Below are 27,137 nucleotides of genomic sequence, written 5' to 3'. Positions count from 1 at the left end.
TGACCTTCCTGGTGACCCCATCAATTATTTATTGACCTCCATGGTGACCCCATCAATTATTTATTGACCTTCCTGGTGACCCCAGTAATGACCATTCATTCAATAAAAAATTGTACATCTGTTGCCATACCTTCTGCTGTAGAAAACTTTCGTTGATGATGCTGACTTTTATATTTCCGATTTTTGTAAACTTCCTGGGGGTTGCTGCCATAGCTTGCCCAGTGGTTCCTTGGTTTGAACTGGAAGCTGAAGCAAACCAAATGAAATACATTCATAGACACTCATAGGCTATGTATACTTCAAGTAAACCATTACAGAAGTAGGAAACAAAATTTTACCATTTTTTTTTACTTTTAACTTTTTCAGAACAAAGCAGACTGTAATTTTGTTCTAATTTCTATTCATCAACATAAACTGAGGTCCAATGGGCCTGAATGCCTCACATGCTACCTGGCAAGCATGGTGCATATCTAAAGCTGACAATGCAAGTTAAAAAGTATTCAATTAAGATTAAATAAAAAATAAGTGCATTTGCATTTCGAAAATGGTTTATGAGACATCCCCCTGTCAAGGTCAGTCATTTTTGTTTTTCTCTCTATAAGTATTCGGACATGCTCACTGAACCCCTATATATAAAGCGCATGAATCGACACAGATGCCCTCAGTCATGTGCATATACACCTAGCAATTGAACACTGAGTATCACCTCGTAATTGGTAAACAAAGCCTTTACCTGTAAAGCTATGTAGGGCTTGTTTTAGCAAGGAAACATGTCAACTCTAAGCACTCATTTAGATGTTGCACAAAATTAACTTACCATACAAGTGAATAGAAATCCTGATAATAATCTGTCCACATATATCCACGTATACTATCGTACTAATGTACTCGACCGGCCATGTGCCCGTGATAACCTGTCCCGAACAAGTGAAGCTTCCATATATAAACTACCCAAGACACACACGTGTACATGTACATGTAAATCCTAGTAATATTACTTCAATCATTTTTAGTTTGACAATGTTATCTGCTATTAGAATTTTAGAGTTTATTTAAGTTATAATCAAAATGGATCCCGCATGTGATAAGAAGGTATGAATTCATTCATTACTTTTTACTCAACTATGTCCTTAGAAACTTTATATTAGAAAACATTGAACATACTAGCCATTTTTTTCTTCATGCACGACTTCAGGTTATAGGTAAATAGGTATTGAATATAGGGTGTTAGCCAACTGATTGCACATGTGAGTGGTTCACACGCTTTATATAGGGGTCTGTAAGTGTGTTGTATCCAAGCATAGATAAAGTAAAATGGTGACTGCCTGTCCTTAGAAACGCAAGCGGTTATCTCAGAGATGAATTTTGAAAAAAAAAACCACTTTATTATTTCATTTTTTAATCTCAAATGTATATTCTTTAACCTGTATTGTCAGCTTTAAGACATAGAAAACCAATATGATTTTCTGTGTATGACCCAGGTATATTTGTAACATGATATAGAACTACATAGTCCATAAGTATGTACCAGAAGGTTATAGTGGAATCTATAGTCAAAGGGAGATAACTACATACTCTGTAAGTATGTACCAAAATGTTATAGTGGAATCTATAGTCAAAGGGAGATAACTACATACTCTGTAAGTATGTACCAGAATGTTATAGTGGAATCTATAGTCAAAGGGAGATAACTACATACTTTGTAAATCTATAGTCAAAGGGAGATAACTACATACTCTGTAAATCTATAGTCAAAGAAAGTTACTATTAACAAGTTGTTGCTTGACCAAAGAAGCAAAAAACATTTAAATTGTTATTATTTTATATGTTTGTATTTCACAAATGACCTTATAATCCAGCACTATACAGGGGAACTTCTAAACAATAGACATGACTAATTAATTACATCACCTCTATAGCCGTCACACTCAGTACACACCTCAGGGCATGGCATGCGCTGACTAGCCAGTGTGTATATGTATTTCACGGCCAATTGATCGGTTGATTGGACCTCATGCCATCAGTGTCGCTCAGGTAAGGCTGTTTTTCAGAAGAGTTTTTTAGTTTAATTCGCCTATTCCAATCTCAAAATCAATCCGGTATTTGGAATAGGTAGGGATCGGTTTTGGAAAGTTTTAATTACTATGATTAAAGAGGAATTAATTCCGTACATCACATCCCTGCTCGGTTTTAAGAGGGGATCGGTTTTGGGAAATTGCACTGTACAATGTTTTAACCCATTAGATCCCTATGACCTTGAATGAAGGCCAAGGTCATTCATGTGAACGAACATGGTAGTTATACATTCAACCAAGCTAAAGACCCAATATAATGCCTCTAGGCCTCTTAAATATTGAGAAGTCATCTTAATATTTTACCCTATTTGCCCTTGTGACAATGAATGAAGGTCAAGGCCATTCATTTGAACAAAGTTGGTAACTCTTCATCACAGCATGCCACATGCCCATCAATATCAGGTCTCTTAGTTATTAACACAAAACAGTTTAAAAATTTTAGCCTATTTGCCTCCAGAAACCTTGTTTTTTCCATTTTTTGCAGATTACCTTATACACTTTTACAAATACATGACACATATTATGACAAAACATGAAATGGCTTACGATCATATAAAAAACAAAAGGCCAAACGAACCTGAACAGTTATCTGACAATTCCTGTGTCCTCTTTACATTTGAGAAAGGCTGATCTACTAAGCACAGCCATACGCTCAATTCAGATGTAAGCAAAGATTACTCCAGAAATAACACATCCCTTAAATAAACAATATACAGTAGAACACAGTTATAACAAAACTCTGCAAATCATCAAAATCACTTTCTTATATAAAGCATAGTTATTTATATGTATATACATATTACAGGTATCATACAGGAACCAGGGATGTTCTACAGTAGGGCAACAGGGATGTCCTAGAGTAGGACAACAGCAATTAATGTCCTAAAGTGGAACAACAGGGATGTCCTAGAGTAGGGCAACAGCAATGTCCTATAGTGGAACACATGGATGTTCTAGAGTAAAACTACAGGGGTGTCCTAAAGTAGGGCAATAGGGATGTCCTAGAGTAGAGCAACAGGGATGTCCTAGAGTAGGGCAACAGGGATGTCCTAGAGTAGGGCAACAGGAAGATGTCCTAGAGTAGGGCAACAGGGATGTCCTAGAGTAGGGCAACAGGGATTTACTAGAGAGGAACAACAGGGATGTCCTAGAGTAGGGCAACAGGGTTGTCCTTAGAGAGGAACAACAGGGAAGTCCTAGAGTAGGGCAATAGGAATGTCCTAGAGTTAGGGCAACAGGGATGTACAAGAGTAGGGCAACAGGGATGTCTTTAGAGTAAAACAACAGGGGTTTCATTAAAGAGGAACAACAGGGATGTCCTAGAGTAGGACAAAAGGGATGTCCTAGATTGCAACAACAGGGATGTACTAGAGTAGGCAACAGGGATGTCCTTAGAGAAGGAACAACAGAAATGTTACTAAAGTACATGTATGGGCAACAGGGTAGGGCAACAGGGATGTCCTTGAGTTGGGTGACAGGAATATCCTAGTGAAGGGCAACAGGGATGTCCTTAGAGTGGAACAACAAGATGTCAGAGTAGATGTCCTAGAGTAGGGCAATAGGTATGTCCTTAGAGTGGAACAACAGAGATGTCCTAGAGTAGGGCAACAGGGATGTCCTAGAGGTGAGCAAGGGATGTCCTAGAGTGGAAGAACAGGGATGTACAAGAGTAGGCAACAGGGATGTCCTTACAGTAAAACAACAGGGATTTCCTTAGAGAGGGAATAAAAGGGATGTACTAGAGTAGAAGAACAGGGATGTCCTTAGAGAGGAACAACAGAGATGTACTAGAGTACATGAAGGGCAACATGGATGTCCTTGAGTTGGGCGACAGGAATGTCCTAGTGTAGGGCAACAGGGATGTCCTTAGAGTGGAACAACAGGAATGTACTAGAGTAGGGCAACAGGGATGTCCTAGAGTAGGGCAACAGGGATGTCCTAGAGTAGGGCAACAGGGATGTCCTAGAGTAGGGCAACAGGAAGATGTCCTAGAGTAGGGCAACAGGGATTTACTAGAGAGGAACAACAGGGATGTCCTAGAGTAGGGCAACAGGGTTGTCCTTAGAGAGGAACAACAGGGAAGTCCTAGAGTAGGGCAATAGGAATGTCCTAGAGTTAGGGCAACAGGGATGTACAAGAGTAGGGCAACAGGGATGTCTTTAGAGTAAAACAACAGGGGTTTCATTAAAGAGGAACAACAGGGATGTCCTAGAGTAGGACAAAAGGGATGTCCTAGATTGCAACAACAGGGATGTACTAGAGTAGGCAACAGGGATGTCCTTAGAGAGGAACAACAGAAATGTACTAAAGTACATGTAGGGCAACAGGGGTGTCCTTGAGTTGGGTGACAGGAATATCCTAGTGAAGGGCAACAGGGATGTCCTTAGAGTGGAACAACAGAGATGTCCTAGAGTAGGGCAACAGGGATGTCCTAGATTGCAACAACAGGGATGTACTAGAGTAGGCAACAGGGATGTCCTTAGAGAGGAACAACAGAGATGTACTAAAGTACATGTAGGGCAACAGGGGTGTCCTTGAGTTGGGTGACAGGAATATCCTAGTGAAGGGCAACAGGGATGTCCTTAGAGTGGAACAACAGAGATGTCCTAGAGTAGGGCAACAGGGATGTCCTAGAGTAGGGCAATAGGTATGTCCTTAGAGTGGAACAACAGAGATGTCCTAGAGTAGGGCAACAGGGATGTCCTAGAGGTGAGCAAGGGATGTCCTAGAGTGGAAGAACAGGGATGTACAAGAGTAGGCAACAGGGATGTCCTTACAGTAAAACAACAGGGATTTCCTTAGAGAGGGAATAAAAGGGATGTACTAGAGTAGAAGAACAGGGATGTCCTTAGAGAGGAACAACAGAGATGTACTAGAGTACATGAAGGGCAACATGGATGTCCTTGAGTTGGGCGACAGGAATGTCCTAGTGTAGGGCAACAGGGATGTCCTTAGAGTGGAACAACAGGAATGTCCTAGAGTAGGGCAACAGGGATGTCCTAGAGTAGGGCAACAGGGATGTCCTAGAGTGGAAGAACAGGGATGTCCTTCGAGAGGAACAACAGGGTTGTACTAGAGTAGGACAACAGGAATGTCCTAGAGTAGGGCAACAGGAATGTCCTAGAGTAGGGCAACAGGAATGTCCTAGAGTAGGGCAACAGGGATATCCTTAGAGTGGAACAATAGGGATGTACTTGAATATGGCAATACTTGTGTTGTTATGTAATACTTGTGTTGTTATGTAATACTTGTGTTGTTATGTGATACTTGTGTTGTTATGTAATACTTGTGTTGTTATGTGATACTTGTGTTGTTATGTAATACTTGTGATGTTATGTGATACTTGTGATGTTATGTAATACTTGTGATGTTATGTAATACTTGTGATGTTATGTGATACTTGTGTTGTTATGTAATACTTGTGATGTTTTGTGATACTCGTTTTGTTTTGTAATACTTGTGTTGTTATGTAATACTTGTGTTGTTTTGTGATACTTGTTTTTGGTTTGTGATACTTACTTGTGTTGTTACTTCCCATACTTTACCACTGCTAGCACACTCAATCATCTGAAATGATCGAAAGATTGATAGTGCATGTATATATATTTTCTATGATAATACTGTAATCGATTTATTATTAAAGGCCCACTACCTTTCCAGAGCAAAATTTAAAGGTTTATAAAAAAACATTTATAGCATAAGAAAGCATATATCAATGACCTCAGATGAGGTTACAAGACCAAACATATTCAAGATTTCCCGACCCCGGTCTACTGGCCATGGCGTTTACAGCAGCCACCTGCAGACATGCAGCTTTGAGTCGGTCTACTGGCGTGTACTGCAGCCACACTGGCGTGTACTGCAGCCACCAGTTTGAGTGTCAGTCTACTGTAATGTTCTTTTTTTAAACCCAAATTATTCTACAATATACGTATATCTGACATCCGTGATCTATGTCTTACCAGATATCTACATGATAAAGTACAGTTTCATTTTCTTGTATGACATTCTTCGTTTGAATTGCAGTCAGGCTTAAACAAACCGAAAATGAAAGTGCGGATTTCGGGAATTCCCACAAATTGTATATTCGGAACTCCTTGTATTTATCCCTTTATTAGTACGGTATAGTGGTGGCTAATTGTGTATCCCGTGCCGCGGCCTGGATTCGAGCCCGAGCATTGATGGTTATTTTCCTTAAATTATTCATCGACGTCATTATACATTAACACAATATATAATAATAGATAGAATGATCCATACAGACAAAAAATATAGAAAATAAAAGAGCAAACTCGACAGATCATTTAGCTCTTTTTCAGTGACTAGACGACTCTGATTCCCTGCCACTAGACCGTAACAAACCTAAAACAAATTATCACCAACCCTGAGCAAATCAGTTTTTATCTTATATATTTGAAAATAAAAAAAAATATTGAAAAAATAAAAGTTAAATGCACTAGTGTCCGATTGTTGATTTGTGGACCTTATTTAAAGATGCTCCACGTACCGCTGACAAATGGTATTTTTTCACTATCAAAAACAGGAGCAGATGATTTAGTATTTTTCTTCAGTTACAAAAATTACTTACTTTGCACCATTACCACCATTGAAAACTTTTTGCTTTTAATTTTATTTCGTAGTTAAAAATATAAAACATAATTAATTGCATCCCGAAAAAAATCCGTGGCACTATATCCTATATGGAATGAAATCTGATTACGCATGCACCAACGGCAAAATAAATTATTTTATAATATTTTTGTGTTAATTAGACATATTATTGTTCAAATGTGAATACCATTTATGCTCTGTCGGCGGTGGAGCATCTTTAACCAGAAACATATATACATATGTATATGTATATATGTTTCTGTTTTAACCGAATATTTGGACTCTGGAAAATCTCCATCCTTATGCAGTATTGGTATACATGTATCCCTGTTTTTGAAAATGAGGGAGATAAAGAAAATCCTGATATTTCCGGGGAATTCCTTTTGTCAGTTGTCTTCTTAAGATATTCTCTTCTGTGTTGAATGAAAGGCTCGTCACAGTTGATTTGTTCAGGGTTTGCTGTAAATATTTGGCATGTTATTGATTTTGTCCACACTTTTAAACCATTATAAAAACATGCTATATGTGTAGCCTTATAACAGATATTTAAAAAAAAGATAAATAACAATAAACTGTAATCCGGAAAAATAGCATTCCAAAGCTGAAATGCAGCCATGGGAATTTACTTTTAAAAAATCAATATTTGCCCTAGATGACTGGAAATTCAAAATTAACCATAAATACCATTATAAAACAAAAGTTAGTGATATTATTTTGTAAACTAACACATATATAATAAAATTAGTGCGTTTCATTCTTGCCGTTTTCCGAAGAAAACATAAAAATTCTAACAACTAGATACGCTCTTGGGTGAAACAATTAATTTCTTTTTTAATGCTGTATCAGAAATCAAACAATTTTTGGAAAGAAATTTATTTTTGTGAGCAACTCAAACTCGAAAAAACAAATTAAGATTATCAATTCCTCTTATGTATATCAGACTATTTTTAACTGAATTAAAAACAAATGAATAGGGAAACAGAGTTACATTCAATTTTCAAATAAAATATGTTTAAGAGGCCGTGCCAATAAGCATCGAGCTTCGTACACTATATTAAAAAAAATAATTAAACTTTATTTATTTTACATCGATTACGAAACAAGTTATACAACTTATGCAAATCACTCTCGATGGCCCGGATGTAAGCGCGCGAGGGATCTTAGTGTTTGGAGGAAACCGGAGTGCCCGGAGAAAACCCACGTGATCGGCGGGTGAATCCCTGACCTTTTCACGTCCGGCTAGGTGGAAAGGCGAGTGGCTTAGACACTACACCACCCGATCACCTAGAACGAATATACGTTCCCGGCCTACTATACTTTTCGGCCGACACCATTTTCTGTCAAAAAGTCTTTTGAGCTACAATATTGCAGCTACCGATCACCCTGATTCACACTATATTAGTGGAAGGTGTGAAAATCACAGAAGTTGATGATTGTTTGTTTATTTGTTATATATAAAGAACTAATCATAAAATGTTGGTTGATATGAATTAATATTTGTGTATCCATGGAAACCGGGGGTATATGCAATTATGTATGTGAAAAAATGCATAATTCTAAAAACAAAGAAATTTCTTCAAATTTATGCCATGTTTTATAAAGCAGAATATTTTAAACTGATTAAATCCTTATGGGTGTGTGAAAAAAAAAAACAAAAAATATATGTTTTCATAATTTTCTTAAGATCCAAGAGGCCTAAAACCCCCAAAATATTAGTTAAAATATGTTGAAAAGTTGCTAAAAGTAATGAGAATTTTCTCATAATCCATACATTGCTTGATAATGTTATTTATACTAAATAATAAGCATTAATTGGTTAAAAATAACTGTGGATTGTTTCAAGGAGAAATTTTGTCTCCGATATCATTTGCATTGTTTGTCAATGATAATTGCACATCATCAGAGAGATTTGAACCATTAATATGTTTCTACTCATGTATGCAGATGATATGGTGTTGGTATCCGAGTCGCCGGGTGAACCTTAAGTCAGGTTGAATTCCTTGCAGGATTATACTACAAAATGGGGGCTTACTGTTAATGTACAGAAAGCAAAAATAATTGTTTTTAGAAATGGTGGAACTACAAAAATGAGCCAATTGAGGTCGTAAATGAATTCTGGGGTTGATGTTAAACTATAATGGAAATTTTTCAAGACTCATAAGCATATCTCAGAAGAAGGTAAAAAAAAAACTTTTTTTTTTCGCTGTTATGAATGCATGCAAAAACATTTTTTTTTAATATTGAAACCAGTTTGGCATTTTTTTTATTCTTACGTTAGTAGTGTTTTGAAATATGGATGTGGAATATGGGGATTTCATAAAGCACCTGACATCGAAAGGGTACAGATCATCTTCTTAAAAAGAGTACTTGATGTGGAGAAAACGCTACCAAGGACGTATATGAGACTCACTTATAAATCCTTGACGCTACTAACTCAAGTGAGAAAACCTTTTTAGACAGGAATGTATACATGTGTACGTTTGAAATGACTCATCTAAAGGTAATTTATACAAACACCGTATAACTTATTTTTGACAACCTTATTAAATCTTGAGATAAATTAACATATCTAAATTTCGGTTATCTGCCCATGATTTGAATATAGAGCAGGGAAGATAAGGAATATACCTAGGAATCTGAGAATATGTTCATTTTCGTTATAAAATGTAAGGTGCATGAAGACTTATAAAATTTATAAAACAGTATTAGCATGTTTAGTTAGTTCAATTATTATATAGCCTACACTAAATATAAAAAAAAAAAATAATAAAATGGTTAATATATTTATTTTGGTTTAAAAAGAAGAAATCTACAATACAGGAACCACCAAAGTGACCTAGTCATACCGGTAGAACCAGTCATGGAAGATGATACGCCGAGGTTATCAAGTAGGCTCGGGCTCTCGGGCTCGGGCTCGGCTCTCGGAGCGGGATACAACAAGTCACCACCACAAAATTAAGACAACATGGCGGGCGATTTGAGAAGATTTGTTGTTGAAGAAAGGGAAAACGCCCGGCGTTACCACGCAAACTTAGATGCAATCATAAAAAAGGTAAAATCAAAATGAAATACTTAGTTATATGGATGTGCGTATTAATATTTCAGGATATGATTTGAGTACATTACACTCATTAACTATATTCATGATTTCAAAAAAAATGACACCGGCGAAAAATACTAGCCTAATATTGTTACAGTACACATTACTTCAGCCACAGGCGTTTGTAATATATAATGAATATTAATGATAATCAAAAATAGGATCGAATCATATAGAAATCAATATACAAAGTTGAAACGCCTGTGCTTCAGCTGTACTTCTAAATCAAATTCCTTCTTGAACTTTATCCGCAGATACTTAACATCAAATCCGTCAATATATAAGAATTAACAGGCATTTCATTGTGAGAATGTGTGTTCTGTAATTATTATGTACTGTTTACCAGTGCTCAACATTAACCTTATGATTGTCAGCGGGCCGATGGGGCCCGAATTCGTGTGTCTCGGAGTGCCAGGGGGCCGATGGGGGCCGATGTCGTGTGTCTCGGAGTGCCAGGGGGCCGTTATCATGTGTCTCGGAGTGCCAGGGGGCCGTTGTCGTGTGTCTCGGAGTGCCAGGGACCCGTTGTCGTGTGTCTCGGAATGCCAGGGGGCCGATTTCATGTGTCTCGGAGTGCCAGGAGCCGATGGAGGCCGATTTCGTGTGTCTCGGAGTGCCAGGGGGCCGTTTGTCATGTGTCTCGGAGTGCCAGGGGGCCATTGTCGTGTGTCTCGGAGTGCCAGGGGGCCCGTTGTCGTGTGTCTCGGAGTGCCAGGGAGCAGATGAGGCCGATTTCACATGTGTCGGAGTGCCAGGGGCCAATTTCGTGTCTCGGAATGCCAGGGGGCCGATTTCGTGTGTCTCAGAGTGCCAGGGGCCGATGGGGGCCGATTTCGTGTGTCTCGGAGTGCCAGGGTGCCAATGGGGGCCGATTTCGTGTGACATGAATTATGGCGATCCTGTACCCATTCAAACTGGTACCCAAACAAACTTGTACCCAGTAACCACAATTGGCGAACTTGTACCCAAGCATGGCAAACCCATACCCATGAAATTTGGCGAACTCGTCCCCATCATAAGATTTATAGTTCATGTAGTTATTTGTGATTTTAATATATAAGACTTAATATATTCGTGTTCGATCAGATGCTACTAGTCAGTGATCATAAAACAGTACGCAAGAGATTCCAGCCAAGATTTATTAATTTTTAATTTATGTTTAATAAAAAAAAATGGCTTAAGCTCTGAATGTCAGATGGAAGACTTCTGACAGATGTGAGGTAGGGTGTGATTATTCGTAAATTACATTAGAAAACGTTATCTCATATTCCCATAATTATATATGAAATATCAATATGTCGGTCTCATGGTTTGTTGTTCCATACTGAAAAAGTCAAAACATTACAGTAATTTAATCTTGCGATAGTTGCATTTTTATTTTTAAAATACACATATTTTGTTCTCTCTCGTCATTTTCAACGAATTCGATTGAACTGCTGATTGTAATCTGAGTCATTCATATATTCCTATCAAAAGCGGGGTCATGAACCCACGTTTCCTGCTGCATTGGGGCATTGACAACAAAAGAAAATAACTCCTCATTTCTTAAAATTTTAAATGGTCATCATTTCATAACAACATTCAGTTTTAATAAAATATGTAAAATTTTGCCCAAATCAGTTAAATGTTTTAAGAATGCTTAATTAATGTCTTTCGCAACGGTTCTATATGTTTCGAAAACTGCAGTGTTTTTCCAGGGTATTTTGGGGAAATTGCCACCTGGTGAAAATTATGCTTCTCTAAGATTCAGTGTAAGAATGCATATATACTAAAATACGACATTCAGACTTTGGATTTCTGAAATTTTTTTGTTTTCGTCACACAAAATACGCTTTAACTCACTGATTTGGGAAATTTAGACATAGATTTGGGAAAAAATAAAAAGAAATACAGTATGGGCCGAAAAAAAAAAAATCGGCCTCAAATATAGGCAGGTAAAACACTGAACTGATTTCCGAACTTTTTATATCGAGTTACCTCCCCTGGATTGCTTGTCTTTACAACAGAATAATTTAAAATGTGTATTTGATTTCCATGCAATAATGATCTTAAAATAAAAATTGTCCAAAAAGCCATGCACATACATTGAACGGTATTTTACCAGAATCTGCTGATTATCTCTGAACCGAAAACGTTTAGCTGTGATAAAGCAGAACGAAAGACTATTGGTTATAATTACGTGCTTTAGGTATAATTTGTACATGCATTATGTAGCAGGGACCTCAGGGATTTGAGAATTTTGTTACAGATTATACATACTACGGACTCTGCCCAATTGACCCACAAAAGTGTCCATGGACAATTTTTAGGCGTTTTGGGGGTCTAGATTTAGGTGAAAATCTGTTTCTGAAGCCCAGCAAAATGCTTCTGAAATGTTGCAAAAATGCAACATTTAATTCTGTTTTTAAAGTGTGAATTTACCGATTCTGTATCATCATAGGTTTACATGCACTTTATTGCATCTGTTGGTAACATTAAAAATGGTTTCTCTTTGACTAAATTATCACAGCTATATTTGTCGCAGTAACTGGTTACATAGACGTCTGTAATATTTTGGTAACAGAGAAATACTAGCTCTGGGTTCTATGACCTCATAATTGGGAAAACGTGACAACTTGGTTATCGTAATTCTTTGCTGCGGCTGGCAGTTTCAAATATGTACTTAGTACTCTAAGGGTAACTTCTTCTTGGTAGGCCAGACCGTCATGTTGACGATTTGAGGTGTGTGGGGGTTGGCGCTTTGCCGTACGTGTAAATGTATGACTATTACAAAAGCTCGTAAGTCAAGAGTTATCTGCCCTTAACGCAGCCACGGCTCGGGTAAACAAATGAACATTTATCTTCAATAGAACCACCAGAAAGAGACTTTAATCCTTATAGTTACAGTCTGAACTATTTTTTTCATAGCTCAAAATTTACCTTATTTAGTGTTTATGGCATTTATAGGACTAAAATTGAATTATATCGTTTGGCTCCAATTGTCGTTTGGAACAGCTACTCGAAGTGGCGGAAATTCCCGCCAATTTATCAATGAACATACAAATAAAAAGAGTTCCGTCTGATGAAGCATATATCTGGAGTTTTTCTGCTATGGAACTCTAACTTGTTTTATTTGTTTGATGTTAAAAACTCTGTAATGCAAAACAGTTTGATTTTAATCTTTCGCTTCGTATGATTACACACGCTTACACAATTCATAACGTGCCAGGATATTTAAAGTTATTGTCATGACGTGGCGTCCGATTCATACCTCCTGCGTCAAGGAGATGTGACGAACAAAGAGTTTCTTAAATTTTGTGATCACTTGAGTTCTACTTTGATCAGTTCACGTTTTGAATTATTTGAATACATCAGGGTTAACATGAAACCTTGAAAACTGGAAAAAGTCAGGAAAATTGAAATAAAAAATCAGGATAGGGAAAACCTAGAGAGACAAGGAAAATTTATTGAAATACCTTGATAAAGCCTTGAATTTTATAACTTGCATGCATCTATTAAAATGTGTCCACATTTAGCAACTAGCTTATTTGAGAGTCATATAGGAAGCTACTTATAAACAAACCAATTTAATATCTAGTTTATTCATTGTTTTCTTTCATAATGAATGTAGTTATATGTTGGAAAAGATCCATTCAATAGCATCATTCAAGTTGCATATTACTCTTAAAAAATAAACACATCATGATTTGTGAAAGGTATCCGAAAGTGTGAAAACATGTCTTGAATTTCACTTATTGTCCTTGAAAAAACCTTGAAAAAGCCTTGAATTCTGGTCCAAAAAATAGTGGGAACCCTGATACATGAGTATTGAAATGGTTACCTGTCATTATATATCCAGATTTTGAAGGTTTTCAAATGAATCAGATGTCGTTTTGAGGAACATGTACAAACACAGGTAGGCTCACCACTGTAACTTTAACATTTACTACTCTTAGAATGTTAGTATATATTTGTATTGTTGTTTTAAACATTTGAATAAATATTAGAGATATATATTTATTGCAAGTATCGTAAAGTTACAGCTGTAGGATTCTGTTTCGATCATTGATATTTAAATTTCGAAACAACCAAAATAATGTACATTGTATGTAAGGCTTACTCTCGCCGATTCACAGTAGATAATGGACAGGACTTGTCAGTCCCCTGAAGTGTATAAAATGCATTGTCATGCTACTATAGTAACATGTCGTTTTGGTTAAACTCATCAAACTCAAAGACTGTTTTTGTTCTGACATATTTTTGCATGCAACGAAAATGTTAAAAGTACAAATACGCCGACACACGACATGTACACATTAGGATGTTATTAGAATGAGCAAATTTATCATACGCACAGAAGCATTGCTCAAAGAGATATTATAGTAACATTAACAAAGTAACTTCTTTACAGTTGTATTTAAACACGTAAATGTACTACATCATGTCACATTGTGTTCAAACCTATTTTGATACATGTTCTTAGAACGTACGATCGGTACTGAAAACACTAGCAGTTTCTGATGCAGACCATCAGAAATTCCTATGCACGCCTCCAAATCTATCGAGAAATAAAGTTGAGTAGCCTTTGGTTTGAATCAACGGTCGTTTATACTATCAATTTACCACTGACTGTAAATATTGTGAAATAACTTGAACTATTAAAGTGATTTCAATAAAAAATAAATGGCTTATGCGGTATAACATTAACAGATCTAGAGTTACCTGCCCTTAGCAAGGGCACGGGAACACAAATGAGATCAGTAGAGCTATGCTACAAGACATTGTTACAAAAAAGGGCAGAATTGGTTATAAAATTGATTGAACATTATGTTGAAACTTGTATTTCTATAATCAGCTAGGTTTACTTGTTTAGTGTCGTTTGGATAAAAAGAAAACTGCGCTCACTCTATGGAAAGCATTTTGGGCATTTTGCTAATGGTAGACACTAATTCCTAAATAAAAAAAAAATCAGTTTTGCATTTTTTGCTTAGCTATTTTTTGACAGAGAAAAGAAACTGTATTTATTTCTTTTTTCATTGTTTTGGTTCATTCTAATTACCTGAGCTATCAAAGCCATGTGATTCAATATGGAATATGTCATTCTAACTCCCAAGTGTAATAATGAAAGATGGCCTGGTTTAATATGGCCTTGAGAATTGAGGAAGAATATGTGAAGATCGAAGTATGGAAATATCTTTATTATTTTTCAAAGTTTACTTTTAGCAATTAAAAGCACTGCAAATTTTGTCTGATTTACTCATATTTTTAGTATTTTTTAAAGGACAAAAAAGTTACTTTGTCGGGCACATGGTGCGTCCTGCTAAAAACATTTCTGTTTTACTAAAGAAAAAAAACTTTTGCTGAGGTGTTTTCTAATCTAGAGTAACCAGTGGAAAAGTATATTTCAAATTATTTGCAAAAAAACATGAAAGCGGGAGATATTCACAAATTTGACTTAATTGACAAAATGAACTGGCAATTTGTAAAGTTTTGGATTAGTATTCTTACATAATATGACTTAAACAGAAAGATAAAAAAAAACCCAAGAAACTCACAGAATTGTTGTACAAAACATTTTTTAATGCATGCTGCCGTTAGGAAGAAAAATGAAAATATAACCAAAGACAAGCTCAGGTGGGGACGTAGTATGGGATACACAGTTTATATTAGCCACCACCTACGATTGAATATCTACGTTCAGTGCCCAAATGCTAATTTTGAGCTGATGCAGGTGCTTCAAAAATTGACATCATATTTTCTAATTTTATTCATAACTATTTGGTAGCGTAATATCTCACCTAAAGAATGACTTTTCAGCATGGAGTTTGATAAATATAACCTAAAATGTGCAGATTTGTGTTTACATGCAAGCTTGACCTTGCTGGCTTGATCCTTGCTGGCTTGATCCCAGGCTATAGGCACTAGGTACTTTTCAACCAACCTGCCTCTGGTCAGATTTTGGCACATTTTGTTCCATGATCCTTATAAGCATAACTCAGTTGGAGTTTGTTGTGTCAATGCATATGAATCTCCACAGGATATTAATTGGCTCATGATCTAAACATGATTCTGTCTTGGACCTTTTATATGATTTATAATGGTACAGATACTTTATTTATAATGGTACAGATACTTTATTTATAATGGTACAGATACTTTATTTATAATGGTACAGATACTTTATTTATAATGGTACAGATACTTTATTTATAATGGTACAGATACTTTCAATGTTCTTTTTCAGTATGAGAAATCATCAAAACATGTCGACATTTTGGATTTGGACACTTTGGAAATCACAACAAACAAAGGTTAGTGTATTGACCAGGTTGTCGGTCTGTCTGTCATTCCATTTGTCCGTCAATTGGTCCGTCCGTACGTTTGTCAAAAACATCCTCTGGGAGGGGAGGGACAGAGTTTGTATAAATTTCGGCTCTGACTTCCAGGGCAAAAGGGGCAGGCCCAATAGGGAAAATAGAGGTAAAACCTATAAATCATTACTAAGTCACAAAGTTCTACATGGCTTGCAATTGTAACCAAAGGACTGTATGCAAGGATTGGATCTCCAGCTGTAGTTGCCATGGTAATCACAGTTCAAATATAGGACAGTCCAAGGTAGGGTATGATAGGGTAGGTCAGCCCAACCCATAAAATGTTGTTTGTTTTTTTACCTAGAAAAAATATTTCAATGGTGGCTATATACAATAACTATCTTATAACATGATCAAGTACAGTTTTCCTTAGGGGAAGGGAACATTGTTTGTATTAATCATGGCGTTAACATCTCCCACCATCTCCCAACTGATGACTCGTTGTTTAAATCAAGAACAGTGTATCGTATATAACCAGTTTGTAAAAAAAACCCATCCCGTCCCAAAATGCAATATGCGCAACTAGCAGTGTCCTAGCTATATATAGGGAAACCTACCAATGAAATTTGAGATGGATCCCTATTATTGCTTTCTGAAAAATAGCTGTAACAAACTTTAACTGTTAAAATCCAAGATGGTGACCTGTCAGCCATCTAATTGTTGACTGATTGGTCCCAAAATGCAAAATGCTCAACTACAGTGCTAGGGAAACCTACCTATAGAATTTGAGACCGATCCCTTCAATACTTTCTGGGAAATCGTGGTAACAAGAATTGTTAACAGACAGAAGGATGGACGGACGCCATACCATGGCTGAAAAGCAATTTGAATAGCCCACCATCAAAGGTAGAGAAAATTAAAGGTCTTTTCAGTGGGGGGTATCATTATCCTGATTTCATCAACAAATGTGTTCTTTTTTCTTTTCTTTTTTCTTTTCTTTTTTCAGGAATGCTTCATAGACAGTTATCAAAACAGTTTGGTCATACCAAATTACATCACACTAAAAGACAAGGTAGGATTTATCTATTTATCATTGCAAATCAATTCCTTGTAAATTTCCATTATGTGACTTTTTCATCTTTTGTCTGTCGTCATACCTTAGTGTAAATGTGCATCCAGTTGATGTAAGCCTACAAATGTTTGTCTCATCAGAAGCTGTAATAAGTTGAAGGATGTATATCTTTGAGAAGTCAAAATTTTCTTGTATCAATTTTTTTTCTTATACAGATTTTTTGAAAATATGAGTTCATACAAAAGACGAAAATGGGGGAAAATTGCATGTCCTAATTGTGCTCATTTTTGAGCTATTGCCACTCAAAGATACCTATTTGACAAAATATAACATTTTAATACTCTTATTTTTATTCAGAATAGCAACATATGCTACCCCTGCCCCTTAATTTTGAGTTACAAACAGAGCTATTGACTCTGACCCCCCCCCCCCCCCCCCAGGGACAGTTCTACATGGATTGTAACTAAATTTGGCTTGAATCATCCCTGGGGAAGGGAAACAGAGCTTGTATAAAATAAACAATGATCCAGTATTAAGAACATGGCTAATTGGCATTGCAAACCAGGTGAGCGATACAAGCCCTCGGGGCCTCTTTTTAAACAATATTGCATCAAGACCTTTACCTGACCTTTCAGTACTTTGATAAAAACATTTTTTAACTATCTAAAGATACAAATAATTAATTGTTTGACTGTGTACAAATTTGAAAGAAGGTTGAAGTAATGTTTTTATTTTCTCTCCTTTTCACTGAGTTTTCAGAAGAATCAATACTTCTCCATGAAGATGATAATAGTCTTCTGTCCATGAGTTTCCCAGAAAGTGTATCTACAAATTACTACCCTAAGGTAAGACTTTCTTTATTCCCCAGACATGCTTCTTTAAAGGTTGGGATTTGGGGTCAGCCTTCATATATAAATAATGTCCCCTCACAGGGGTACTCTCACACATCACGCATATCTTTCATCTCAGTCTAAACATCCATAAATTAGACCATTCCAATTTGATTTCTTGTTCTTCGGATTTTGGAATTTTAAAATAGAAGCGAGCAAGCTATTTTTTAGCCCACCATCATCAGGCATCATGGTCACCAGACAGCCATCTTGGATTTTGGCAGTTGATGTTTGTTACAGCTATTTCCTGAGAAGTACTCCATGGATATTTCTCAAATTTTTAGCCCACCATCATCAGATGGTGGTCTATTCAAATCGCCTTTGATCCGTGGTCCGTGTTCCATCCGCTAACATTGCTTGTTACCGCCTTTTCTATAAAATCCTGAAGAAATCTGTCTCAAATTTCATATGTAGGATCCCCTAGGGCCCTATGAGTGTTATGAAAATTTTCAGACTGATCAGAAAAACAATATGGCCGCCAGGCAGCCATCTTGGATTTAGGCAGTTAAAGTTTGTTACCGCTATTTCTCAGAAACTACTGAAGGGATCTGTCTTAAATTTCATTTTAAGGTTCCCTTAGGGCCCTAGAAGTGTCATACTGAATTTCAGACTGATCTAAAAAACATTATTGCCCCTAGGCAGTCATCTTAGATTTTAGCAGTGGATGTTTGTTACAGCTATTTCTCAGAAAGTACTGAAGGGATCAATTTCATATGCAGGTTCCCCTAGGGCCCTATAGTTTCACATATTTTATTTTGGGACCGATCGGTCACCAAGATGGCCGACCAACAGTTTGAAAAGCAGAAAAAAGAAGTTTAAGTTCGAAAAGCAGAAAAAAGAAATTTAAGTTTGAAAAGCAGAGAAAAGATATCTCATTTATTTGTCAGACATAGATCAATCTTTGGTGGATGCTAAGATCCCTCTGGGATCTCTTGTACATGCATGGTTCCCTTGGACCCTAGGAGTGTCATCCTAATTTTAGACTGATCGGAAATATGAAAAAAAATTATTAGCCTCTAGGCAGCTATTTTGGATTTTGATAATTGAAGTTGTTACAGCTACTTCTCAGAAAGTACTGAAGGCATCTGTCTCAAATTTCATGTGCAGCTTCCCCTATGGCACTTGTTCTCATATTGCATTTTGGAACTGATTGATGAACAAGATGGACGACAGGCCGCCATCTTAGATTTTGGTCATTAAAGTTTGATTAATACCACTATTTCTTAGAAAGTACTGAAGAGATCTGCCTAAAATTTCATGTGCAGCAAGGTTCGTACAGGTCCTGGAAAACTCCTTGAAATCATGGAAAGATTTTGTTTCAAATAAAAAAAAGTCTACAATGGTGTTTTTATTTCAATATTTATTTTAAAAAATATTACGAAGATCTACATGAACCACGGTTATCTAACAATTATGGTGTGATACCTATAGATCATTTTTATAGCGATTATCTCCCCTGTTATGAAATTGGCCATATGTTTACAGTACTGTTAGAGTTATGATATGTGGGATAAACTCTCAAGGGAGGAAATGAGATGGAAGATTTAATGAGATACATTCAAGGACCTTTCTAAATTGGGTGAAACATAGATGAATCGGCCATAAGATACCTGGACAAGGGTCTAAACATGATAAAAGAAAATTAACGTGATATCATATCCATCTGTATGACAGGATCAATGTGAAGGCATTACAAACTAGATGTGGTGAAGGCCCAGACAAATCTTCTGAGAATGAAATGTCAAAAATACCATAATCGTCTGTATGTTCTGAACGTACGACATAAGCTTGTCGGACTAGACATAAGCCTACTGACATTACCGTCCCACCAACACAGTTGCCAATGGTCTCAAACAATAAACAGCCAATTTAAAGCGAGAAAAGCAAACATAAATATACAGCATAAACCTTATCAATTTTACTTAGACAGCTATAAAGTTAGTCCTCAGCTCCGACAACTAAAATACAGATAATGGAATAAACAAAAGTAAAAGCTTACATTGATTAAATATCTTTAAAATCTCATTATTTTGTGTTTTGAGTGTCTAGAGTGTTGTTGCTGTGGAGAGAAAATGGTTGCTATGGTGTAACTATGGGCTATAATATGGTCAGGTGTTATGGAACATGACATGATTTCGATGATTCCTTATACCCATTATAAAATATCATCACAAAGTACAAACTTTCTTAAAGTTTCCAAGAATATTCATGAACGTGTATGAACTATTGATGAATAGTTCATGAATGTTCATGATAAGTTAGCAGTCTGTGACATTAATTTTTTCGCTGCTAGTCTTTTTGACTACCAGTAGTTAACCCCAAAATTTTACTTGTCCGACTATTTAATCACTAGACACTAGTCCACATTAAATATATGGGTGTTTTGCTTCAGCACTTCAGTCATGGTAAGTTTTTGACCTAAGCTACAGTTAGGATGCGTTAGTGACCACAAATTCTTACATAATGATGCATCTGGACAGAAATAATCGCATACAGATTGCACTCAAAATATGTTGAAAGATACAATTGGCCATCGCTATTGTAAGCATAGTATATTTACGAATTTTAATTGGGTGGGACTATTTCATTACAATTGGTACTAGTCCAGCCATAAAATTACTAGTCATGGGCATCGGACTAGTGCTTTGATTCGCAGACTGAGTTAGTGCAAGCAATTAGATGATATGTTGTATTTTATAATTATTTTCTACAGAAGCTGCACTCCAATGGAAGCTCAGTTGTGTCAAGGTCAAAAGAAGACATAGATAAGTCCAGAGATCATGGGCTGAACAAATTCTCCTTGACAGATTCCAAGAATCCAACCCCAGGATTTGAAACTTTCTCCCTAGCAGAACAAGTTGATGACCCTGAGGATGGCTGTGAATTACACTCACTTCAAGGTAGGTAGGTCTGAACATGCACTTAAAATCCTATTTTGTCCCCAATTAAAGTTGGGGAACTCATTGTTTTTGCTCTGTTTCTTCTTCCACCATGAATTTTGTCCATTCAGTTAAACAGTGTGTCGGACTTTAAGCGGAATTTTAAGTCTAATTTTAATTAGAGTGCAGAGTAACACAATTGATGGTGATATTTATGGCAGACTGATATTAAGTAAGGCTAAATGATAAATTATAATATTTCAGAGACAATGAAAACATTCATTGATGATGACCATATGGAACCGAGTGATGCTGAAACTTTGAGTTCTTCCTCCTCTAACACAACTGATGAATGGCACGATGAGACTGACAATGAGGAAAATATCATCGAATCTGACGAATCAGATGATATCACATTTGTACATAACTACAACAAAGATAGATCCAAGGTAGACAAGGGAAATGGAGATCAATTGATAGGTAGGAACAAGGATGTGGGGAAGGCAGGAAGGAGAACGGAACATCTAAACACAACATACTACCAAGATAACTTAGACAGAAAAGAGGATCAGTTCACTCTTCTATCATCTGAGGATAGTGTTGTCTACACTCGTCATGTAAGTCTTATAGGGGTGATATGGATGTTGTCTACACTCGTCATGTAAGTCTTATAGGGGTGATATGGATGTTGTCTACACTCGTCATGTAAGTCTTATAGGGGTGATATGGGTGTTGTCTACACTCGTCATGTAAGTCTTATAGGGGTGATATGGATGTTGTCTACACTCGTCATGTAAGTCTTATAGGGGTGATATGGGTGTTGTCTACACTCGTCATGTAAGTCTTATAGGGGTGATATGGGTCTGTCTACACTCGTCATGTAAGTCTTATAGGGGTGATATGGGTGTTGTCTACACTCGTCATGTAAGTCTTATAGGGGTGATATGGGTGTTGTCTACACTCGTCATGTAAGTCTTATAGGGGTGATATGGGTGTTGTCTACACTCGTCATGTAAGTCTTATAGGGGTGATATGGGTGTTGTCTACACTCGTCATGTAAGTCTTAAAGGGGTGATATGGGTGTTGTCTACACTCCACTCGTCATGTAAGTCTTATAGGGGTGATATGGGTGTTGTCTACACTCATCATGTAAGTCTTATAGGGGTGATATGGGTCTGTCTACACTCATCATGTAAGTCTTATAGGGGTGATATGGGTGTTGTCTACACTCGTCATGTAAGTCTTATAGGGATGATATGGGTCTGTCTACACTCGTCATGTAAGTCTTATAGGGATGATATGGGTGTTGTCTACACTCGTCATGTAAGTCTTATAGGGGTGATATGGGTGTTGTCTACACAGTCTGGGGATATGGTGTTGTCTACCGTCATTATAGGGGTGATATGGGTGTGTCTACACTCGTCATGTAAGTCTTATAGGGGTGATATGGGTGTTGTCTACACTCGTCATGTAAGTCTTATAGGGGTGATATGGGTGTTGTCTACACTCGTCATGTAAGTCTTATAGGGGTGATATGGGTGTTGTCTACACTCGTCATGTAAGTCTTATAGGGGTGATATGGGTGTTGTCTACACTCGTCATGTAAGTCTTATAGGGGTGATATGGGTGTGTCTTCTACACTCGTCATGTAAGTCTTATAGGGGTGATATGGGTCTTGTCTACACTCGTCATGTAAGTCTTATAGGGGTGATATGGGTCTGTCTACACTCGTCATGTAAGTCTTATAGGGGTGATATGGGTCTGTCTACACTCGTCATGTAAGTCTTATAGGGGTGATATGGGTGTTGTCTACACTCGTCATGTAAGTCTTATATAGGGGGTGATATGGGTCTGTTGTCTACACTCGTCATGTAAGTCTTATAGGGGTGATATGGGTGTTGTCTACACTTGTCATGTAAGTCTTATAGGGGTGATATGGGTGTTGTCTACACTCGTCATGTAAGTCTTATAGGGGTGATATGGGTCTGTCTACACTCGTCATGTAAGTCTTATAGGGGTGATATGGGTCTGTCTACACTCGTCATGTAAGTCTTATAGGGGTGATATGGGTGTTGTCTACACTCGTCATGTAAGTCTTATAGGGGTGATATGGGTGTTGTCTACACTCGTCATGTAATGTCTGTCTACACTCGTCATGTAAGTCTTATAGGGGTGATATGGGTCTGTCTACACTCGTCATGTAAGTCTTATAGGGGTGATATGGGTCTGTCTACACTCGTCATGTAAGTCTTATAGGGGTGATATGGGTGTTGTCTACACTCGTCATGTAAGTCTTATAGGGGTGATATGGGTGTTGTCTACACTCATCATGTAAGTCTTATAGGGGTGATATGGGTCTGTCTACACTCATCATGTAAGTCTTATAGAAGTGATATGGGTGTTGTCTACACTCATCATGTAAGTCTTATAGGGGTGATATGGGTCTGTCTACACTCATCATGTAAGTCTTATAGGGGTCTGTCTACACTCATCATGTAAGTCTTATAGAAGTGATATGGGTGTTGTCTACACTCGTCATGTAAGTCTTATAGGGGTGATATGGGTGTTGTCTACACTCGTCATGTAAGTCTTATAGGGGTGATATGGGTGTTGTCTACACTCGTCATGTAAGTCTTATAGGGGTGATATGGGTGTTGTCTACACTCGTCATGTAAGTCTTATAGGGGTGATATGGGTGTTGTCTACACTCGTCATGTAAGTCTTATAGGGGTGATATGGGTCTTGTCTACACTCGTCATGTAAGTCTTATAGGGATGATATGGGTGTTGTCATGTAAGTCTTATAGGGGTGATATGGGTGTTGTCTACACTCATCATGTAAGTCTTATAGGGGTGATATGGGTGTTGTCTACACTCGTCATGTAAGTCTTATAGGGGTGATATGGGTGTTGTCTACACTCGTCATGTAAGTCTTATAGGGGTGATATGGGTGTTGTCTACACTCGTCATGTAAGTCTTATAGGGGTGATATGGGTGTTGTCTACACTCGTCATGTAAGTCTTATAGGGGTGATATGGTGTTGTCTACACTCGTCATGTAAGTCTTATAGGGGTGATATGGGTGTTGTCTACACTCGTCATGTAAGTCTTATAGGGGTGATATGGGTGTTGTCTACACTCGTCATGTAAGTCTTATAGGGGTGATATGGGTCTTGTCTACACTCGTCATGTAAGTCTTATAGGGGTGATATGGGTGTTGTCTACACTCGTCATGTAAGTCTTATAGGGGTGATATGGGTGTTGTCTACACTCGTCATGTAAGTCTTATAGGGGTGATATGGGTGTTGTCTACACTCGTCATGTAAGTCTTATAGGGGGTGATATGGGTGTTGTCTACACTCGTCATGTAAGTCTTATAGGGATGATATGGGTGTTGTCTACACTCGTCATGTAAGTCTTATAGGGGTGATATGGGTCTGTCTACACTCGTCATGTAAGTCTTATAGGGGTGATATGGGTGTTGTCTACACTCGTCATGTAAGTCTTATAGGGGTGATATGGGTGTTGTCTACACTCGTCATGTAAGTCTTATAGGGGTGATATGGGTGTTGTCTACACTCGTCATGTAAGTCTTATAGGGGTGATATGGGTCTGTCTACACTCGTCATGTAAGTCTTATAGGGGTGATATGGGTGTTGTCTACACTCGTCATGTAAGTCTTATAGGGGTGATATGGGTGTTGTCTACACTCGTCATGTAAGTCTTATAGGGGTGATATGGGTGTTGTCTACACTCGTCATGTAAGTCTTATAGGGGTGATATGGGTGTTGTCTACACTCGTCATGTAAGTCTTATAGGGGTGATATGGGTCTGTCTACACTCGTCATGTAAGTCTTATAGGGGTGATATGGGTGTTGTCTACACTCGTCATGTAAGTCTTATAGGGGTGATATGGGTGTTGTCTACACTCGTCATGTAAGTCTTATAGGGGTGATATGGGTGTCTGTCTACACTCGTCATGTAAGTCTTATAGGGGTGTATGGGTTGTCTACACTCGTCATGTAAGTCTTATAGGGGTGATATGGGTGTTGTCTACACTCGTCATGTAAGTCTTATAGGGGTGATATGGGTGTTGTCTACACTCGTCATGTAAGTCTTATAGGGGTGATATGGGTGTTGTCTACACTCGTCATGTAAGTCTTATAGGGGTGATATGGGTGTTGTCTACACTCGTCATGTAAGTCTTATAGGGGTGATATGGGTGTTGTCTACACTCGTCATGTAAGTCTTATAGGGGTGATATGGGTGTTGTCTACACTCGTCATGTAAGTCTTATAGGGGTGATATGGGTGTTGTCTACACTCGTCATGTAAGTCTTATAGGGGTGATATGGGTGTTGTCTACACTCGTCATGTAAGTCTTATAGGGGTGATATGGGTGTTGTCTACACTGTCATGTAAGTCTTATAGGGGTGATATGGGTGTTGTCTACACTCGTCATGTAAGTCTTATAGGGGTGATATGGGTCTGTCTACACTCGTCATGTAAGTCTTATAGGGGTGATATGGATGTTGTCTACACTCGTCATGTAAGTCTTATAGGGGTGATATGGGTGTTGTCTACACTCGTCATGTAAGTCTTATAGGGGTGATATGGGTGTTGTCTACACTCGTCATGTAAGTCTTATAGGGGTGATATGGGTCTGTCTACACTCGTCATGTAAGTCTTATAGGGGTGATATGGGTGTTGTCTACACTCGTCATGTAAGTCTTATAGGGGTGATATGGGTCTGTCTACACTCGTCATGTAAGTCTTATAGGGGTGATATGGGTGTTGTCTACACTCGTCATGTAAGTCTTATAGGGGTGATATGGGTCTGTCTACACTCGTCATGTAAGTCTGTCTACACTCGTCATGTAAGTCTTATAGGGGTGATATGGGTGTTGTCTACACTCGTCATGTAAGTCTTATAGGGGTGATATGGGTGTTGTCTACACTCGTCATGTAAGTCTTATAGGGGTGATATGGGTCTGTCTACACTCGTCATGTAAGTCTTATAGGGGTGATATGGGTGTTGTCTACACTCGTCATGTAAGTCTTATAGGGGTGATATGGGTCTGTCTACACTCGTCATGTAAGTCTTATAGGGGTGATATGGATGTTGTCTACACTCGTCATGTAAGTCTTATAGGGGTGATATGGGTGTTGTCTACACTCGTCATGTAAGTCTTATAGGGTGATATGGGTGTTGTCTACACTCGTCATGTAAGTCTTATAGGGGTGATATGGGTGTTGTCTACACTCGTCATGTAAGTCTTATAGGGGTGATATGGGTGTTGTCTACACTCGTCATGTAAGTCTTATAGGGGTGATATGGGTGTTGTCTACACTCGTCATGTAAGTCTTATAGGGGTGATATGGGTGTTGTCTACACTCGTCATGTAAGTCTTATAGGGGTGATATGGGTGTTGTCTACACTCGTCATGTAAGTCTTATAGGGGTGATATGGGTGTTGTCTACACTCGTCATGTAAGTCTTATAGGGATGATATGGGTGTTGTCTACACTCATCATGTAAGTCTTATAGGGGTGATATGGGTGTTGTCTACACTCGTCATGTAAGTCTTATAGGGGTGATATGGGTGTTGTCTACACTCGTCATGTAAGTCTTATAGGGGTGATATGGGTCTGTCTACACTCGTCATGTAAGTCTTATAGGGGTGATATGGGTGTTGTCTACACTCGTCATGTAAGTCTTATAGGGGTGATATGGGTTGTCTACACTCGTCATGTAAGTCTTATAGGGGTGATATGGGTGTTGTCTACACTCATCATGTAAGTCTTATAGGGGTGATATGGGTGTTGTCTACACTCGTCATGTAAGTCTTATAGGGGTGATATGGGTCTGTCTACACTCGTCATGTAAGTCTTATAGGGGTGATATGGGTGTTGTCTACACTCGTCATGTAAGTCTTATAGGGGTGATATGGGTGTTGTCTACACTCGTCATGTAAGTCTTATAGGGGTGATATGGGTGTTGTCTACACTCGTCATGTAAGTCTTATAGGGGTGATATGGGTGTTGTCTACACTCGTCATGTAAGTCTTATAGGGGTGATATGGGTGTTGTCTACACTCGTCATGTAAGTCTTATAGGGGTGATATGGGTGTTGTCTACACTCGTCATGTAAGTCTTATAGGGTGATATGGGTTGTCTACACTCGATGTAAGTCTTATAGGTGTATGGTGTTGTCTACACTCATC

General features: G+C 37.8%; 1 protein-coding gene and 1 pseudogene across 1 annotated transcript in view; one reads left to right on the top strand and one right to left on the bottom strand.

Annotated features, from left to right (window-relative positions):
- Window positions 1–6,141, bottom strand: part of LOC138328432 (protein mono-ADP-ribosyltransferase PARP15-like) — a 50,731-nt pseudogene extending 44,590 nt beyond the window's left edge.
- Window positions 6,142–9,645: 3,504 nt separating this feature from the next.
- LOC138328431 (uncharacterized) overlaps window positions 9,646–27,137 on the top strand; it is a 30,193-nt gene continuing 12,701 nt past the window's right edge. Inside the window, exons 1-6 of the mRNA XM_069275239.1 lie at window positions 9,646–9,738; window positions 16,010–16,076; window positions 17,083–17,148; window positions 17,908–17,993; window positions 20,752–20,938; window positions 21,182–21,534. Of these exons, the coding sequence (XP_069131340.1) occupies window positions 9,652–9,738; window positions 16,010–16,076; window positions 17,083–17,148; window positions 17,908–17,993; window positions 20,752–20,938; window positions 21,182–21,534 (846 nt within the window). The 5' untranslated portion in view covers window positions 9,646–9,651. The remainder of the gene's footprint in view (window positions 9,739–16,009; window positions 16,077–17,082; window positions 17,149–17,907; window positions 17,994–20,751; window positions 20,939–21,181; window positions 21,535–27,137) is intronic.

The sequence above is a fragment of the Argopecten irradians genome, chromosome 7 (assembly GCF_041381155.1).
Source record: "Argopecten irradians isolate NY chromosome 7, Ai_NY, whole genome shotgun sequence".
NCBI classification, from domain to species: domain Eukaryota; kingdom Metazoa; phylum Mollusca; class Bivalvia; order Pectinida; family Pectinidae; genus Argopecten; species Argopecten irradians.
This window is presented reverse-complemented; position numbering and strand designations above follow the sequence as displayed.